At 39.9% G+C, this 20,315-nt stretch overlaps 1 protein-coding gene across 1 annotated transcript in view; it reads right to left on the reverse strand.

The window, feature by feature from the left end:
- Positions 1-14,057, reverse strand: part of AGPAT5 (1-acylglycerol-3-phosphate O-acyltransferase 5) — a 54,310-nt gene extending 40,253 nt beyond the window's left edge. Inside the window, exon 1 of the mRNA XM_027641167.1 lies at positions 13,611-14,057. Coding sequence (XP_027496968.1) covers positions 13,611-13,829 — 219 coding nt within the window. The 5' untranslated portion in view covers positions 13,830-14,057. The remainder of the gene's footprint in view (positions 1-13,610) is intronic.
- Between the last annotated feature and the right edge of the window lie 6,258 nt (positions 14,058-20,315).

The raw sequence follows: 20,315 nt of genomic DNA on the forward strand, positions 1-20,315 counted from the left end.
CCTGTGATATTGGATGGGTAGTGCCTTGTTTTGTTAATACTAGACAAAAACCCCTCATAAAAGCTGTCTGTTTCACATTCATTCTGTTTCCTCTCTGAAAATGCAACCGCACTATTGACTAAATTTTGTTTCCAAGGCAGAAACCACAAATTGCCAAACTGAGATATGCAGTGAACACGCGAACAAGAGATCACTGAGCATACAGTAAAGAGGACATTACTTATTTGAATTAATTTCCCTTGCCCCCCTCCCCCCAAAAAGGCATACAATAATAAATTCTAACTGAACATTATTTGTAACAAGTCAGTTGACACATATATTTTGAACAGCATCCAAGAAATTCAAACAAGATTTTGCTATAGGAGTAGTCTTCTCATTGAAGTTCCAGAATTTATAACCTTACTGTTGACACTAGGTACCACTGTTCAGTATAAGGCTGACCTTACAGTTCAGGTGTAAAAATTCCACTGAAATAAACCTTGCTATTCTCACTTACAGAGTTAAAGCCTCATTTTCCAAGAGTACAGTTTCCCAGCACTGTTACATGTGAGGTCCATAAACACTGTTTGCTTTAATTTCAAGTTAAGACTCCACTATGCCGTTTCTGGCAAAGACTGCTTTAGAGGAAGGGAAAAGGTCCAATACAACAAATCTCTACACCAGAAGGTCCTGAATGCTATTTAAGCTTTTCTAAAATATATAAAAAAAAAATAAGAACAAGAGGAAAACAAAATCTGCCCTTGACCCCAAGAGCTGCCCCACACAAGAACCAGGGTTTGAAATGTACAGTTTTTAACTTCAACTTGTAAATATTTCCACTTTCATGTACAAAGTCAAGATCTCAGTGTAATCAGACCCATGATTTAAAGCCTTCAGTTGTGATTATTGCATGAGTAAAAACAAATATAAAGGATCATTCCCTTAAAAAAACATGTATAATGTTGTCTGCCAAATATAACAGTTAATCTGTATTATTTTTTATTTCAATAAGATTGGATCTAGTTCACTTTTAATCCCAAGGAACATTTGCTCATTATTACTGTAAGCAATTTCTGTGTACAACATTATGTTTCACCATAACAGTTATATGTGTTTACGTGTAATGGACAAAAATCTTTTACTCATGGTAAAACACACAGCCATACTGCTGTACAGAATTAAAAAAAAAAATCTTTTCCTATTTATAATTAGTTCTCATTAAACACACAAAAATTGGACATTTTATTTCAAAGCAAATATAAGAATGAGAAAATCTGGAAGCTCTATTTTGTTTGCTCAGATGGCTCAGCCTAAGAGGATGCAACCGCTTTAACTGCAGCATCATCCACTTCAGCACTGCCTATATCACTGATCTTGAGAAAAGGCTTATACAGTTCATTAAAGGCCAGCAAATACCTATTCATGTGAGACACTCTCAGCTAGGAATTGAGCTACAAACTTAAGACTGATACTACAAACAGATAAGAATGGCAACTTCCAGCCTGCAATCCGAGGAAACACCTACTCTGTGGGCACCCACACAGCTCTCTTTCTGAGACCCAAGCGTTTTTGCTTTATCAGGTTTCTGAAAATTTTCATCACACACAACAGTGGGGTAGCAGAGCTTCGAATCTTGCAGAAATGTTGTCCTTTGAGATGATGTCTGAAGAATTCACCTGTGGATAAGCAGGGGAAGAGTCCTCTCAGGACAGGCCTCCAACTTCTGACAATCTGATGTGTTTAGGTGAACCAGAGCACCTAATGTATATTATAGCTGCAGAAGGAAATGATATAGTACTCTGCTTCGTGGTGTCCAGAAACCCTCTGACTCCCTGCTGTTTTACATAGCTAACTTTGCAGAATTCCTTGCTGCAGAGGCCATGCAGTCTCTGGCTCCTTCTCAGTCTGATGGTGCAGAAGATATCTGGGGGCCACAGTGAATCACAGAAGAGTCTGAGTTAGAAGGGACCAACAATGATCATCAAGTCCAACTCTTATGTGAATGGCTCGTATGGGGATCGAACCCACAACCTTGGCTTTATCAGCACCATGCTCCAAGGCAAGCACTTGAGTGATTTATCAGGGACAGCAGGGTAGAAATAAATGTCCAACAGTGCCAGGCTGTATTCAAGCCCCTTTTGAAGTGATCTGAAGAAATCAGAGTGGCTAAAAGACTCCTAGCCCCGCTCAGAAGAATAATGCTTCTCTGAGGGTGTGAAGAGCACAAGAGGGGGTGGTTTTCCCCTCTGCAGCCAGTACACCAGGGAAATGGCACAGGATATGCCTGGGATGAAATTTTCAGTTTCAGAAACTAAGTACCTAGCTCTCCCTATGTCATAGTATATGTACATACATTCTACCTATCAGCTTAAAGAACTGATAAATGTCTTGTCTGCCACAATGCAGAATGTGAGAATCCTACTCATTTAGAACATAATCCACTGTGTTTAAAAAAAAAAGGCAAAATAAAGTCAAGCAAAGAAAACAAGTTAAAACGAAGAGCAACACATCAAGCCAAAGCAAGCAGAAATCTGAGGGAAAATGTTTAATATGCAGATTTACAGTCTAACACTGCAAATATTACTTGTGTACGCAACATTAAAATGCATGGTTTTAGTCATGTTCTGGTTGCTTCATAACCCAGTTCACAATAACTGGTAATACCGTTAGTGTTAATGTGGGTCTTTCAGATCTCTTTACAGCAGTGCTGTCAAATTCAATTCAGAGTGATCTCAAATAAAGGAAACTGGATGCTATTAGATCCCCTTCTGAGGGAAGGTTGGTACCCAGCTTCTGTGGATGCAATACACCAAGCTGTTCACATGCTCAGCGGGCACAAGACACACCTTGGAGTGTCATGTCCACACGTAGCTCTGATTCACAGGCAGGAGGTTACAAGTTCTCCTGATGAGAGAATTTACTAATTCAGTGATAGGCTGATCTGGGTGTGCAAATGGGAGCTCCTGGGTAATCTGATGACACCCATTTCAGCTTCCCTACCAGCCTCTGCTTCTTCCAGTGCAACATATTCAACTATGGCTGTGTTAATGTGGTAGGTCACGTAGCAACGTAAAACAGTCCTGCACAGCAGCCACACCTGAATAACTCAGAATTTCCAGAGGTTTTCACTGCAACAAGGTGGACACTCCTAATTTAGAGTTCTACTTCTTGCTTATGAAATCTGTACATACCAAAGAAAATTAAATAGATCGTTTAATCACGTCCTAGCTATATCATCAGTAAACAGTGCCATGACAAGAATAACTCAAGAGGTAAAAGTAATCATACTCTCTGAAGACCTGCTTCCAGGTCAACTGGTGATCACACCAAACTCCTAAGATGATTACTTTAATATTATAATTGGATGTGGCTGATAATGGGAGCACTTAGAAGCTGATCTGCAAGCAGATCTGGCACTTCTGCTTCTGCAGTAGTAAGGCAAACAACTGGTTATTGCTGGCAAAAACTGGGGCCATCTCATCTGATGTCCTATCACATCTACCAGCACACTCACTCTTCGTTCCTCAGCCTTCTTAACCCTCCTCCCTTCTCTATTCAAAGAAACTAGGTGTGAATTGCAGAATGATGCTCTCTTCTTTGCTGTTACTTCCACAAGACTGATGTGCACTGGGGCACTTTGTGAAGGTGACACATTGCAATCAGGAAAAACATCAGTTTCAAGCACAGGCAATAGTTACTAGAAAGGAGGATAAAAGTAGTAGGATAATGGGGAGAACATTCCCTCTTCTGGAGGAAGAGAGGAGAAACAGAATATTCACAACATCAACACTTAAAACCAACCATATAGACTTCATATACTCAGCTGTACTACCCTCATGAGATGCACTTCTCTCCATTTCAGTATTTCTTCCCAATTAATAACTAGGACTGTGTGCTCTTTGGGACAAGAGCATTCTTGTTAGCTGGGCACTACTACAACGTGTTTATTAAAATACATAGTATGCTAGGGCATATGTCTCATCTGTTTGTTACAATCTCTGGATACAATTTTGTGGTGAAGGGGTGGAGCTTGCATCAACCAACCACCAGAACAACCACCCAGTAACAGCTTCTGAAGTCAGCACATTTCCCGTGCAAGCTGACCTCTGCAGGCATCTTGAACAAAGACTAAAAACCTGCCTGATGACACAAGTACTTTGAGCTTCTAGAGAAAGTACCTCAGACCACAGAATCCATTTACCTGTTTGACAAGGAGCAGGCTCAAGACAGGATACAAACAGGGAACTGATACTTGCTGCTGACAAATTTCTCAGATTTTAAGATGTCCTACTATAAGAATTTCAAATATTTATTTTTAAAGCACTTTTATTCACATTTAACAGATACAGGTTTCACTTGCCTAGAGCATAAGGAATATGAATAGGACAGAAGGGGAAAGACTGTCATGGTTTTAGTTGCATTTTCTCTAGATCTGAAAAAAAAAGTTTATCATTTTTCTAAAAATACCTTTAGGGCACATACAATTTGTAGGTAATGATCATATTATTGCTACACCTCAATCTTTTTAGAGACTATCTGCTCAATACATAATTGCACAAGTCTGAAGTCTTGCTCAGGCTTAGCAGCGAACCATAAAATCATCATGTGACCCATTTTATTAAAGCAGAGTTCACTCAAACATTCTGCAGCTATGGATTTTACTGAGGTTCAGTGAAGAAAACCATTGCTAAGAGACTAAGCTCTGGGAAATATTAAAAGGATTCCTGTATGTAATGTAATGCATTTTTTAAAAAATACATCTTTCATTTGAATCAGAGAGCACAGAACTTTAGAAAATACACTTATTGCCATTCTATTTCCTTTTTGTAAGAAAACTGTATTAGCAACCTATATGGATTATGCAGGAATGAATCATGATGTTAAATATGAAGTATGTACATTTTTGCTTTCATACTAGCTTTTAGTCTCATGGTCTAAATTGACAAATTTTTACCAACATTACATTTCATTCAGTGTTACTAACCCCATGTATTGAAGTCATCTAGTTCTGATGCTGACTGCAAGGGTTTTACAGTTTCTGAGTTGAATTAAAGATAATGGGTCCCCGGAATCCTTAAAAAATTTTTAAAAAGGCATCCGTATAACATAGATGTTCTAATCTTGCTAACAGAAAAAAAAGCAAGACTTTTCAAGAACACGACTTTAGGATTCTGGCATCTAAATTCTGAATAAAACCTATTTTCAGCACCCAAATAATTTACTGATCTTTCTCCAAATGACTTCCTTTTGATTACAATGTAGTTCTGTGGCACATACCCACAACTACAATCACTTGGGAAAGTCAAAATTAAAGCATCTAAATAATTTTTATAGTAAATCACCACTAGTTACATTTTTTTAACAATAACTGTACATACTTCAGACATATACATGTACAGAGCACACGTGAAAGGAGATTATTTATAAGTTGAGATTTCAACAGGAGTGTTTTTCTGAACATCTGGCATCTTGGTATTACACAAAACCTAAACATGCCTTCCAGCACAAGAGTGGAAGGAAGTATTCCATCTGTTTCAATAGGAGAAAGTCTCCTTTATAAGCCTTTGGCACCTCTGAAGACTTCTTCCCACATATTTTTATAATCTCCTTAAAAGAAAGGCAAAAGCAACCCACATTTAATGTGGCTATTGCTTACTTTATTACGTTTCTGTAGTGGAAAATACAAAATGTCCATGTGCCATCCCGCCCATTCTCCCCAGACAGCAGCTACAGTACTTTGGTACATTAAGCTCAACTCTGGAAATAACCTTTGTGCACCACACATCAGCCAGAAGCAGGAAACCTTGTGACAGTTTGCAGTGTTTCCTCTAGCCAGAACTCTTTATGATAGGAACTTTGCTTCTAAATATCCAGGACTCCAAGGAAAAGTTGTATCTTTACTTGAAATACTCGTACAAGTGTTTTTATCAAGTACAGACTAAACTGGTGTGAAGCTGTCAATAAGTTGACATGAATGGGAAAGGGGATGATTAAGAAACCTCTATGTTCTCTGCTTATAATCGTGGAATAAGATTTCTGAAAGCTTTTCCACACATCATTTTCACTAAGTATTTAGAATTTAAGCACTATGGACTTTCACAGTGAGGCAAAGGAATCACTACACAGCAAAAGAGAACACGCAAGGAGGTATCTGAGCTAGCGGCAACAATTCTGGCTCCAGAACTGGACACAGTAAACTATATCAGCCACAAAAAATCACCAGATGAGAATCATGCTAATCTGCTCACCACCAGAGCACATGAATAAGACAGGTCACCTGCAGCTTGCTCAGGCGCATGCACTATGTTTGCTTACTCAAAAAGAAAAATGCATGCCCTCAGATTCCCAAGCAGCCTCTGAAAATGGAATGACTCTTCAAGTCAATCCATAAGTTCTGCAGGAAAAATTACTGCGACTACCACAATACAGTTCAAAGTAACTAGATGGAAAAAAATATTAATTTGGATTATGTGCTAAAATACAAATTTGACCAAATCATGTGTAGCTAATTTTACATTTAAAAATCAAACAAGTATAAATGCTATGATTTCCTACTCCCACGCTGAGGATCTAGTTGTAACAGGGAAGATGACAAGTAATATGTAACAGAAATGAAAAGAACAAAAGAAAATTATTTCCCTGATTTTTTTATAGCAAATCCCTTCATAGGATAAATTCAAACTGACAGAAGATAGATTAAAGAGTATTTTTCCCCTGAGAAGATATGCTTCCTCATAATTGTAATGTCAAAATCCCTGACATCTGAGCCTACTTTACCTAACACAACTAAAACACACACACAAAAAAAAGGATACTCTGTAAGCCTGAAGTAAGAAGTTTGAAATAACTGCACTCAAATGTTTAACTATGAATAGAATCTTCTCTTAGCAAGAACAGCGTCCAATGGTAGAGTACTAGGAGAAAAAAAGTCTCAATTAACAATCATCCTTACATAAAGTACCTGGACATATTATGTAAGCAGAAAGAAAGGGCATGGAAGATCACTGTAAAACTCCATGGCACAGTATCTACCAAAACACAGTAAAATGCAAAAAGAGGAAAGTGTCAAAAACTCACGCAGGTTAAAAAAAAAAGTAATTAAAAAAAATGTGACAAATACAATTTTTATTTTAATGCATAACAAATTATGTAAAGTTAGAACAAATTATATTAAAATTTAATACACAAAAAATCTTAAGATACTAAAATTAAAACATTTTAACAGAAAATTTTAAAATCAAACCATGAGATTGCAAAACTTACTGGCCAAAGGAATCAGAATTTATAAGTGCATTCAAACTTGCCCTTTGATTCCTTAGCTTTTCCTACCTGACACATACTTTTTAATACTTTCATACATTCATGTAGCTAACCTAAAAATGTAAGCATACATCTTTTAAATTGAGATTCCAATAGATAAGACCAATACGAAATTCAGAATCAGCTATGACTTCCCAATTAGAAAACACATGCTAGTCAAATCTTCACACAAAGCTCCTAATTTGTGAACCCAAATAACAGTTTTGGTTCAGGTAGCTGATACTGGATTTCTAAAAAAGACCTCAGTTTTAATTTATTTATTTTATTTTTCATATATAAGGCAGTAAGTGGAGGATAATCAGGATCAGCACTGAATGTGGAATCTCCCCATACTAAATTCTTTCCAGATTGCCCCAAAGCCAAATCTGCAGCACACCAGAACTGTAGCTGGTATCTCATTGTACCAGAGTCCTGAAGGACATAATTTTCAAACTCAGAACTACAGAATAAAGGCAGACAGAATAAACATTAAGATATATGCAAATATCTGGTTTGCGATATCTAAAACAGAAAGAGCACAAAGTTTACATACCTAATGTATCTATTTTTGCTGCCAGGTAAAGTCTAAAATTAGGCATACATCTTAATTTTAAAGTAGCATCCCTTGGGCTTAGCAGGTATCACTTCTTTCTGCTCTAATAACACACAGGACTTTGTTGTATACTATAAAATACATATATGCCTGGAGACAGCTGTGCACTGAAATTGCTAATGAAATGTGACAAGGGAAACCCTTTAAATGGAGCCAGTATCACAGCAGAAAAATTTCACTGGGTTTCTTTCAAAAGTTTACCACATAAACGTGATACACTTCACTACACTTCTTTTCAAATTTTGCAGTCTACCAATCCCCAAATTTCTACCGCTTCCCCAAGACCTTTACTTCATTATTTCTACCATCACAATTAAATTACAAGTTGCAATTATTTCAACCTCTCAAAGTGCCCCGCAACAGCTAACATTTTTGTTTCACAAAGCAGCAACATGAGCAGGTGCTAACTGGGGTTACTGCTGTAAGTTACATGAGCTAATAAAGCTCAAGCCCTGGGAGGCTGTTCAGCTCCCACCCGAGCTTAGAGTTTTGCCTCGACGGCAGCTCTGTGCCCTCCTGCTCAGCTCCCACACTGCCCCAGTACCCTCCCACTCCTGAGCGGCCACAGAGGGAAGAGGGCTGAGGGAACTCAAGCACAGGTTAATAAACCCAGTCTCATGCCAAAATGCAATGGCCAACACTTTATTTCCAAACACAACTGAAGAAGGGTTAAAAGTGATGTTTCCTTTGGATTTTCCATTTATGGCATTTGCCTAGGAAGTGGGTCCTCATCTCGAGGAGTCAGACCCTGCCACTCACACTGACTGACAGAAAGCAGTTCGAAGGCAAACCTTCACCCTGACATGATGAAACCTGGTTATGATGCCTCTGCCATCGTGGAGAGGGAAGAACCAGTTTCCTAAGAGATGACAAACCACCTCACCAACAGCAACCAGAAGCACTTCCCTATATTATGCTGCCACTTCGCTGCTAGACTTGCACTGCCCCTTGCCTTCTCATCTCCACCTTAAGGCCTCATGAATTACCTGTTGGGTGGCTGAATAGCTTCAAAAGGAAAAGCAGGCAGTAAGTAAGGATAATCTTGTCTGGGAAGGTTGCTGTCCTGGGAATAGAGATGGGCACACACACTCACGTCCACTGCCATTTGGCCAATAGCTAGAAGACTAAGCATCTATCCCAGTCTCAGACACCAAGCTCTCCTCACAGATTCCCTAGGAAGCCAAGACATAAGAAAAAAGCCCAGCTCTACTCCATTGGAAAACACTGTCTAGAGTTTAGCAGCACAACATCTCCACAAAGTTTTAGTTTGCTCTAACCCTAAGTAGTTTTCAACCTTGTTGAGACACAGCTTCAACATCAAACCAGGAAGCCCACTGCATTGTCTAACAGGGATCTCTTGTATTTTATAAAATAATTGTTAGAAATACTGCAGCTCTGCTAAAAAACCACTGAGGTACCATCTGATTCTCATGGCCCTTCCAGAATCCCATAATGACAACAAAAAACACAATTTCAAAATGTCTTTAATGTAAACACCAATTCCAAAAAATGCTATTCATCAGGAAGTGGGGGTAGGGAACGACAGCTGACACAAGTACTGAACAAAATCCATATGCATTAATTCAATTATGGATTTCATTCAATTGTCAAAATCTTTCAGAAGAAAATGATCCTTTAGGAAGATGTCTGAGTGATGATTTATTATTTCTTCACTGGCATTCCATACAAAACATCAAAAACAATTACAACAGAAAAAGTTAAAGAACATTTAGTCCTCATCTGATCTGAAACGTGCACAAACACAATAGACATTAATTTCATCACCCTGACAGCAACTGGGATAAGATGCTGAGGGTCAGAGAGAGATGAGAGCATTCAGCATAATAAATCACTAGTCCTTTCAGCTCTTCAAACACCCTAATCACAGGCATATTTGCAGCCACTCTAGTTTTCACATTCTAGGGAAAGATTCAGCTGTTTATTGTCGTACAAAATGTAAAAGACCAGACTGCCCTAACACAGTAAACACAAAAGCAGTAATACCACCACAGTTCATAAACTACTTGATGATTTAAAAACTTGGGGCCAAATCAACTATTAGCACCAGCAAATGCAAGTCCTTCAAAGTGTGTGAATTGCACCTGTTTGTATCAGTTACTGCCTTGGCTCATCACTGATAAAATTAACATCCTTTGCTCTCTGAGACTCTCTTTACATAGCATTTGATTCACTTTACATAGTGTTCAAGCACTATGCATATATTCTTCCTAGAAAACAGCACTGTAGGGTATCTGCAGCTCACAACAGGACAAGTGGGAAAACACAACTGCATTTGCATCAAAACCAACAAAGGGCCAAAGCAGGGCTGCTCTCTCTATGCCACTTTCCAACAGACAGCATTTACACATTTTCATTACTCAGAGTTTATAATTTTAGAGATTATTGAAGAGCACTGTCACAATGCCACATATGAATTAATTTCATATATTTATAGCTCCTTAATAAAATTCACGGAAACCTGCTCAACTGTAATTGCACTGACAAATTTACACAGTATTATAGGATTTCACTTTACAGTCGTACTGGCTTTGTCCAGTTTACCTCATTTACAGCATTGGGATGCTCTGGTTGCTTTTTGTACTCTAAATACTGGTTCTTCAACTTTCTACCGCCAACTCTTGCATGATAGTCAGCAAGAAGGACTATTTCTGGCAAATCATTAACGAATTTTAACATTATTGGAAAACCTAAACTGATACCAACTTAGCTTGAGTTCTCTCAGGCATTGTAAAACAAATTGTTTTGGTGGAAAAAAAATGTGTCTGACCCAAAATTTAAAAAGGGAAAGTATTTACAGTATAAGCAAGTAAGAAACTTGTACAGTTACTTTATGAGCCGCCATCTAGAACATAAGTACTCAGGGCTTATAGCAACTATAGATCTGCAAGTATTTTAGAACTCAAAAAAACTACTTAAGAGAAAACGAAATACTCGTATTTCAAAATTTTCTGTCACGCAGATCAGGTTATCATCTTATTTAGTTACATTTCCAACAGAAGAGATACTGCTACAAAGATAAAAAGCCTTCCTAGCATGAACTAGAGTTTTGTTTTAACAAACCTGGCTAAAAACATCCAAGTCAAGAATAATAAAAAAAAGAAGAAAAATATGCTTGTGCATACACTCATGAGGGGGAGATAGATTTAGATATTTGATGGACTAACAGCAGATGACAGATAGAAACATCACCTCCTGACAAATACATAGAAAGTAAATATCATGATACAGTAGTAGTTAATTTAGTCAAAAAAATAATCCATGTTTATGATCCAAACCAACTTTACTCTATTAACACCCAACTCACATTACCGGGAATTTCAGCAAATTATTTTAAGATTGGACACCTCAAATATCCACAACTGCCTTAGAGCGTTCTTGTATTGAAATGCCACAAATACTCTGAGTGAAAAACCAAAGAATGCTAAACAGTACATAAAGACTTTTTATGTACATTAAGATGGCAACACTGCCAACAAGAAGTCACTTAAGCATCTGTAGAAATCTAACGACTTCGGGGAGACTACGCAACAAGTTCCAGTATTTTGATGGATGAGGTTGTTGGCCTTCCATTTACCCAGTTACAAAAAAAAATATCCCTCAAACACTCTGATCTATTGAATAACCTAATAAACCTGAAAGAGACATGGAATTCCTCCCTCCCATGGCTATTACGGTGTCTTAATGCTGGTAAAGCCCTACAACTGCCTTTATGAAGCCACTATTCTTGCTAGTTTACTGGAATTAATTTTAATGATGCTACACTTCTGCATCTAATTATATGCCTTAAAACAGCTCTCAGGTTACCATCCCAATCTCAAACACTCAGGCACATGGTTAACTTTCCACTGTGAGTTTCAAGTTAAGCATGTACAGGGTTTGCAAGAGTAGGTCTGAAAGGACACTCTGTTTCTCCTCCTCAAAGGGAGGGCATCTTCCAGTTAAATGATACATGAATTGTAAGGGTTATACCTCTTACCTCCCTACATATGCACGTACTTTCCAAGTTTTTATTTACCTTCCAGTCTCAGCTACTATTTTACTTATGACATATGTCTCCTCTTCCATCACCTCTTAACATCATCTGTTACTTACTGTGACAAGGCATCTCTATTTTAATATTGTCCTACTTGATCACCTGTACTATCTCCCACCATTTTTGTGTGTATGAAGTTTATCAATGCAATAAAACAGGTCAACAGATTATGGCTGCCTTTTAGTTTCTTTCGATAAGCATTTTCCTTTCTTTACCTCTATGTCATAGGCATTTTTTGGATAGAAGTTCTTATGAAAAATTCAAAGTGTTTGCTGCTCTCTGCACACCAATCATAGGAAACTAGAGTAGTTTTTCCATTACAATTTATATATTGATTTTTGGTTCTCATTCTTAGATTGGGTTGAATTAAACTACTATACTGCTACTTTCAGCAGCTAATGACCAAGGTGTATTACTACACATCAAGGTATGTGCACTAAAGACACTATAGAAGGCAGATAAAATGGTAAGTACTTCATCTGTGTGCTACTACTTCCTCTTTCCCTTTTTCTTCCTTTTTTTTTTTTAAAAAGTAACCCATATATGTAAAGCACAACACAAGTTAGCTAAGTTGGACAAGACGTAAGGGTGAAGTTACATGAGTTACAAGCTGAATCAAAAACTACCACTAAAGGAAGATCTCACTTTGGTTTTGTATCTGTACTATTTTTACTCTGATGTTAAACCGTGCAACTCCTGTATCTTTAGCTGGCTTTGGGGGTTTCCATCAAAATCAGTATGAAACAAGCCCTACAACAGTACTCAAGAGTGGAAATTAGGGAAGATCTAGCCTGATTCTGAAATAAATGCTTCGTTAGGAAGTGGACAAACGCCTTAGCTGTAAACATGAAGAAGGCCTTCTTCGTATGAGCTCTGTCACCTGTCAACATGCGTTGCTACTCTTTACTCTCAAGCACCTAAAGATGACAATAACTTCAAACAGACTTCTGTACATTCAAAACATTTTGAAAGTCAGGTTTAGGTGCAGGAAGCACCTGTCATTTACGTACCTATTTTTTACATGCAGAATTAAAAGTCTCCTTGCTTACTTTTCAAATTACAGACAAATATGTAACGTCTCAAACACAGCACTTTGTAAGTGAGGTATTATTACTTGAATGCAAATATCCCGCTGATCACACAAGAGAGGCCTCTAATTGCAACTTATTCACCTGAAACTGAGATCCTGAATAACGACAATCCATGGCTGATCCAAAATTTAAGGGCCAAAGACTGACATGTGGTAGACTGCACAAAAACTGAAAAGCTGCAATAATTTCGAGGTTAAGTAATCTATTTATTAAAAACTTGTACGTGTTTTATGTACAATTATGGTGATAGCTTCCTCATCTGCTGACAATTTAATACTACAGATGCGCAACACAGGCCACGGGGCTTCAAGTGTGCAAAGGCGGCTGCCACTCAAGTGCTGACAGAGCACGACCAGTGTCGCATCTCTTCCGTTTTCCCGACCTGCAAAACGAACACAACACCAACACTCCGTGAAAAGCATCACCAGCGGAGCAGCGGCGGCTGCGGAACGAGGCGGATCCTCTGCGGACCGGGCACAGGCCGGGGCCGCAACTGCCCGCGGACTCCGCACGACCCGAGAGCGACACCACGGGCCGCCGGAGCCCCCTGCCCTGCCCTACCCGCCCGGCTCACCTGCACGCCCGTGTAGTTCTCGAAGAAGAAGAGCACCATGCTCTGGTAGATGGTGTACAGCCGGTCGTCCACCTCGCGGTAGAAGCGGGCAGGCAGCACGGCAGAGAGCAGGCGCCAGGCGCCCCATGCCAGCACGTAGGTGGGCGCCGTGCCCATCATGACGGCGGCGGGCAGCACGTAGCGCATGGAGTAGGTGTGCAGCACCAGCGACAGCAGCATCTTCCCGCTGCCCCCGGCCTCACCGGGACACCCACATGGGCGGCGCGCTCACACACGGCCCCGCAGCCGCATCGCCCGCCGCGCCGGGCCGGGCACACCCGCCAGGCGGGCGGGAAGCAGCAGTGGCGGCGACCGCGGCCGACAGAGAGAGAGAGAGTGGCGGGAGCGGGCACCGGCTCACAGCTCTGCCCGCGCCGCCACCATCTTGCCCGGCGGAGGCGGAGCCGCGCCGCAGGAAGGCGGCCCCGCGGCCGCGGCGCTTCCGGGCGGGCGGGAGGGGCCGAGCGGCGCCGGCCGGGCCGAGCTGCCCCTGGGCTGTGCACTTATTGCCGTCCTTATCCCTCTCCGCGCGGGAGTGGCTGCAGTGGTGGCCTCTGGCTGCTGGGCTCCGTGCCAGACGAGGCACCCGCGTTTGCTTCCTACCCACGGTTCCAAAGTGGAGCACTAAGAAAAGTAAACTTCTCCCTTTGCAAGCTCCAGGCACAGTGGTGCTCAGGGTTTAGGAGGCATTTCACGTTACCAGTCTGCATTTGGACGCGTTCTCGCACAAGCAGGCAGCTGCCTGGCTCGCGTCCTCCTCTCTGACCCCCAATAGTCTGGTGGCAGCAGCATCCAGATACACCAACTGCTTTTCAAGAAAATACAAGAAGTCTTGAAGAAAACAGTTCCATAACCTTCCCAGAAGGAATTTCTTATTATAGCGAGGCATTAATTCCTTGTCTTTAAAAATTAGTTTTATCCTGAAACTTGTAAAGATCTCGTTGTTTTGAAAGAAGTGTATGCTCAATACCTTCTGCTAAGATCTGTTTCCTTTGCCAGGCTTTAACTGGGACAAGCTTTGTCCTTCAGTGCTTTTGACCTCGTGCTAGCTATTTTTTAATGTGTGTTGAAAGTGGCATCCTGAAGAGTTCTGCAAAATAAGACTGGGGGAATGATACTAGGTTGAAGTTTGTGGCAGTGTTCTCTTCAAACACTGAACATTCATTATAGCATCTGTGTCCCTAACAAGACTAAAGGGTCTTTATTTCGTTCCCCCATCCAGAAAGGGAGGTAGGAGGGGTTATGGCAGCTTTTCTGTCAGGGCTCCCCGTCCTGATTAGTGCATACATTTCTGACTTCATTGAGTAACTGCATACACTACCCTCAGCTCTGGACTACCAGAGCTGAGTAGAAGCACTTTCCCCATCACAGCCTCTTTTGGCAGGGAATTTTTCTGCTTTAAATTTGGCAAAGCTAAGTTAGACAGTAAAGTGAGGAGGAAGCTTCCATTTTGTGATGTCTGTAACATGGCCACATGGAAGAGAAAGTAATTCACTATAATATAGGGAGGACAGAGTAATCGAATACAACACAGAGAAGTGGATTTGAGCAGAGCCAGATATGGAGGAGCGAATGCTCTGATGTGGGTGGAACAGTGGGATGGATTGGAGAGGGGATCCAGACCTGCTGCTTCACAAAGGCAATGGCAGAGAGAGACAAGGATTCTGAGCAACTAGGTGTGTTTGTTTAATGAGACTGTAATCAGGAGTGGAAAATGTAGATTAGCAATCTGAACTGGGATTGGGAAATGGCAGAGGATTGGGGGAAATATGGCAAAATTAAGTTGTCTAGGCTTAAAAGCAGATTAACTTTATGAGAAGAGGGTAAAAACTCAGTGAACAACCTGAAGAGATGACTTGCAGTGAAACGAATGTGAAGGGAATTAAAATAATTTTCATATCAAAGAATAAACTTGAAGCCTCTAATTCCATGCATATAAAATCATATCTGTTCTTACAGGATTCTAAATTCAGTCATACTTCTGAAGAACCTGCATATTATGTGTTTACAAAATCTGCAGAAATGAACAATTCTGCCTCTGGAGAACATCATGTAATGTTGTTCCTGTCATGTAATAACTAGGAACTGAAGATGCAGTGTGCTCTAGGATGAGCCTGCTTGAGGAGGGAGTTTGGACCAGATGACATGCTGTGGTCCCTTCCAACCCTACCCATGAAGACACCTTGAATAAAAAGGGAAATAAAATACCAGGCTCATCAAGAAATAATACCCATTCTATGCACCAAAGGCAGTACAGATCTAGTGGAAAAGTAATACATAGCTGAACTCAAACAGTCAGTTTTAGTCTGGTATTTCTTGATATATTTAAGTGCTGGACTTGTCCACTTCAGTAATACTTTTTCAGTTTAGGATTTGCGAGGCCCTACTATATTTATTTACATGTGTTTATTTACATGTGTATTCTTCCTGTCTTGAATCTGGCTCAGTCATTTGCCCCAGTGCTGAAAATGAGCGCTGAGATTCTTCAGTTCATTAGGCTTGGATATAAAAATATATGTCTTTACTAGTTTTAGAATGTTTACTTTTGATTCCTTTGAATGTTTTTGCCCTGTATGACAAAGACTGCTGTACTTTCTTTGCTGTGTTTTACATTACATGTTTTTAGTATGCTCCCTCTTTTTCCTTTTTTTTTGTTACACTAATGTTTGAATTTTATTTTTGCCTTCCATTTTACACTTTTTCACACCATACCATCCCACACCACACACATATGCCTGTGCTCAGACATTTCATTTCTGCTTTTCATTATTTGCTATTTTCAACAGGTTGTTTTAATATATTTCCTCTCCTAATTGAATATATATTATCACATGTATAGATACCATTTCAGTTACACAAAAGTATGAAATCTACATACTATGGCTTAGGGCTTAATTTACTAGTATAATTAGATCAGTATGATGTGGTAATATTGTGTTGAAATGTCTGCAGGTGAATGAAACCCAAACTTTTCCATTAAAGAAATACACCACAGTGATTAGATACGGGATGCTGCCACCAAGTCCTTGCTTCTCTTGATTCAGAGACACTTTTTATCCTAGATCCCTCTGTATTGTGCTGCAGGAATTTTCATATTGGTCTTTCAGATTTTAGACAACAGAGACAAAATAAGAAAATTGTTTTGATCTTTGCTACAATTCATCATTTCTAGTCCTATGAAAGCCCTAATTACAGCTCCTTTGACCAAATTGCTTTCTAAGCATTTTACTTTCATCTGGGTGAAGCAAAATCACCCCATTTAGGGTGATTAGAACTCCATTTAGGATATTAAGACTTCAGACCTCTTAAGATATTATTTTCTTCTGTAGAACAACCTTGAAATTTAGAGGAATATACAAGCCTTCAATTTTGGAAAAAAACATTGGTCTTCCATGCATAAGGAGCTCAGTCTGTTTGGTATGACCCTGATTATTCTAGTATTAGGTTCTTACTGCCAGTGATTGTCACAACTAAAGTAGCCAGACTCACCAAGCTCTGAAAAAAATATCAGATGTTAATCTTATATTGAAAAATACTGATGACTGTGCCTCTAGAAGGAACTACAAACTGTGTCGCTAAGCACCAACTCTGAACATTAAGGGGTTTTCTCGTACTGCTAGTCACAAAACTGTGTTTCACAATTCTGTCACCTACTCACTGCAATTGCCAAATAGACTAAGCAAAAGCCAGATAATGTTAGATACAAATCAAACTGCCTCGAGGTTTAGAATTCACACTTTTACAGATGGTGCTATCTTCAGCAATATCCTGGGAGATTATTTATCGGTATTACCTCTGTTTTTAAATGTTGATAAGCGAGACACTGATATTAAGGTCAGAGATCTAGATCCAGATAAGAATTTAAGCACCTGAACTCCTGGAGTCCAAGACTTGGAGTGGGAACTTAGGCTTGCTATGCCATGCATGTCATGCAGAGAGCTAAGCGGCACAGCCATCATCAGTCTGTGCAGGAAGTTGATTAAAATTAGCAGGTTGAATGTGTATTTGTGCAAGATCAGGTAGAATGATACACTGAGGACAGTGTTGTGGCCTAAGTATGATCTTGCAAGTTCTCATTCTGTATTTCAGAAGCACATCTGTCAACTTGAGATCCACAACTCACAGATCTCTCTCAAAGAGTTTGGTAACACACTTTTAAAAGTGTGGCCAAAGAAGACACCAACATCACCTCCTACTTCAGAGAACTGGATTCAGCATGGATTCAGTTTGTTGAGGGTATCAAACTCATACCTCCCATCACTGAGGTGGGTGACCTGCAGGGTAAGAGTAATGCACGTCTCTCATGTTGAAGATGCATTTATGTAGCAATTGTTTAATGTAACGTATAAAAATAATTAGATTACAGGTAGACTAGTTTAGACAAGTAGACTAGTTTATATTACAGGTCCTCTAGCTGTGTGTGTTTTTTCTGACAATGCCCATGACCTTCTGCATCTCTCTGCATTTGCTCAATGAAACGAAGGCTTCCTTGAATTCTGCAATCCTCTCCAACCTCAGATGAGAACTGTAGTTGTTCCTGTCCATCCCTGACTCTGGCCTTGCAGGGCTCCTTCTTGTGCTTCTGTCCATTGGACTTCATGGCTGACCCTCACACAGAACATAAGGCTGCACAACATCTAACTGATCCACCTCAGTAACATGTCTGCTACATGCTTGTGCTCTGCTCGTTCCTTTCCTCACCTTCATGTCCTGCCCAGAAACTCTCTTACCATGAGAAAATGTTGAGGAAGCACAGTGGGCCAGCTTGTGTTCTGAGCTAATTCTGTGGCCCACAAGAGTATTTTCCACTTTATGTCCCTGTGTGGCAGTGGGCATGGTTGTGTTTGTGGTGTGATTTACACTGTCTTCTGCATCATTACCCCGCAGTGATAAGGAAACTCAAGTTCAGCTGTACATTAATTGAGGCAGTTCTTCTCTGGCTCCTAAGAAATTTCTTCTTAAGAATTTGGTTATACTTTTTATCTCTACAAGTCTACAATCTCTCCCATTTGTGGTTCAGGGTCTGGAGCCAAGTCTAATTCACCAACAGATTTATCCTATGTATGTCTACTCATTCTTCCCTTTGCCCATATTGGCTTTTAGCCTCTACAACAGCCTTTGACAAGCAGTAGAATTATCTCATTTTTTTTGGACCTGCTGCATTATAATTTCATTTTATGTACCTTATAGGTTGTATTGAAAGAGGCAGAAAACCCCTATCCACTCTCTTATTTGTGCCACTCATGATTTTTACAGATCTCCATATATCCCCTCTAGGTTATCTGTTTTCAGAATGAATTTTACTGAGTTTTGCCCCATATGAAAGCTGTTCTATAACTTCTGTCTTGCAAGCATAGGAAGAATTACTTATGGCATTTGCTAACTTTTAAAGTTTCATTTTGCAAGTAATTCTTCTTTTACCAAAAATAAATCCCCAATCGTCATGTGAGACATTACTTTCACTCTCATAGGATTTATACATAAAAATAACTTGAAGATTCTCTAATACAAGTCTAGTATAATATGTCACCATTTAATAAACCAAACTAGTAAATGAGGAGAAGCACGCTTTTCCTATGGTTCTAAAACATATCTGATGACACCAGAGCTATTGTGGTTTTCAAGACTCTACAAATTGTGGAGGAAAGAGAGTTTTAATGAACACAGACTCTTTTGTATCAAGCTGGAGTACTATCATCTTTCATCTGCCTCCAAGTTTTCTCATTCCTCTGTTTCCAGTCTTCACCCGTCAAACTCTCAGTCCCGCTTTCAAAACACATCCTTTCTTCTCAGCTATGCTTCTTCCTATCTCCTTCCCAGGCAAACCTAGCTAATTCTCCTCCCATGACTCTGTACATCCCATTCACATTTCTCACACAATGTCTCTTTTTTTCCCCAGTGAATCCTAGTTTGCTCTTAATTTCCCTCGAGAGCTCCTAATCCTGTTATCCAGTCTTTATGTCAGTCTCTGCTTGAGCGATTCTAGTTTTTACTTCCTGCCCACTTGGTCACTGTCCAGTCTTTCCTCAACAATTCTCAGCCACAGCTTCATCCTTGACCAGCAGTTCTAGCTCTGCCTTTTTCCCCTCCTTTGGTCAAACTCTCAGTCCCTTTGTATGTAACTTGGGTGGCCTCTGTCTCTGTGGCACTTGAGTATAGGCAGGGAGAGCACTGAGAGAATGGCAGAAATAAGGTACTGTAGCCCTCCAGCTGGTCCTTGGACAGCCTGTTGGGGTCAAAGCATGCTTTCTCTCTGAAAGGACAGCATCTATAAAGCTTGTTCAGTGAGCCAGGATTCATGTATTTTAGCTGGTTCTCTATTATGCACTCGCAAACAGATTTATCAAAGGTCTGTGACTTTGCCAAATTTGAGCCAATTTTCACAGTAGGAGCAGAAGTCATATCCATAGCTCAAATGCTATTCGTAATGTTATCAAACAAATCCCTGTTCAAAGGCCAGAAGTAGTAAAATGTAAGCGGGCTATGAGCAGCATAGCAGAATAGCAGATTTTACTTAGCTATGTCCCCTAAGGGAATGTGGTTTAGGAAATTTCAACCCCAAATTTTAAAATAAGCAAAGACAAGACACCAAAGCTCTTTGACACTTGAAAATAAAATCTACTATTAAAAACTGAACTGACTTTAATACCTGGTGATGCTACAGTT

Source organism: Corapipo altera, unplaced genomic scaffold (assembly GCF_003945725.1).
Source record: "Corapipo altera isolate COAL_440 unplaced genomic scaffold, ASM394572v1 46, whole genome shotgun sequence".
Classification (NCBI taxonomy): domain Eukaryota; kingdom Metazoa; phylum Chordata; class Aves; order Passeriformes; family Pipridae; genus Corapipo; species Corapipo altera.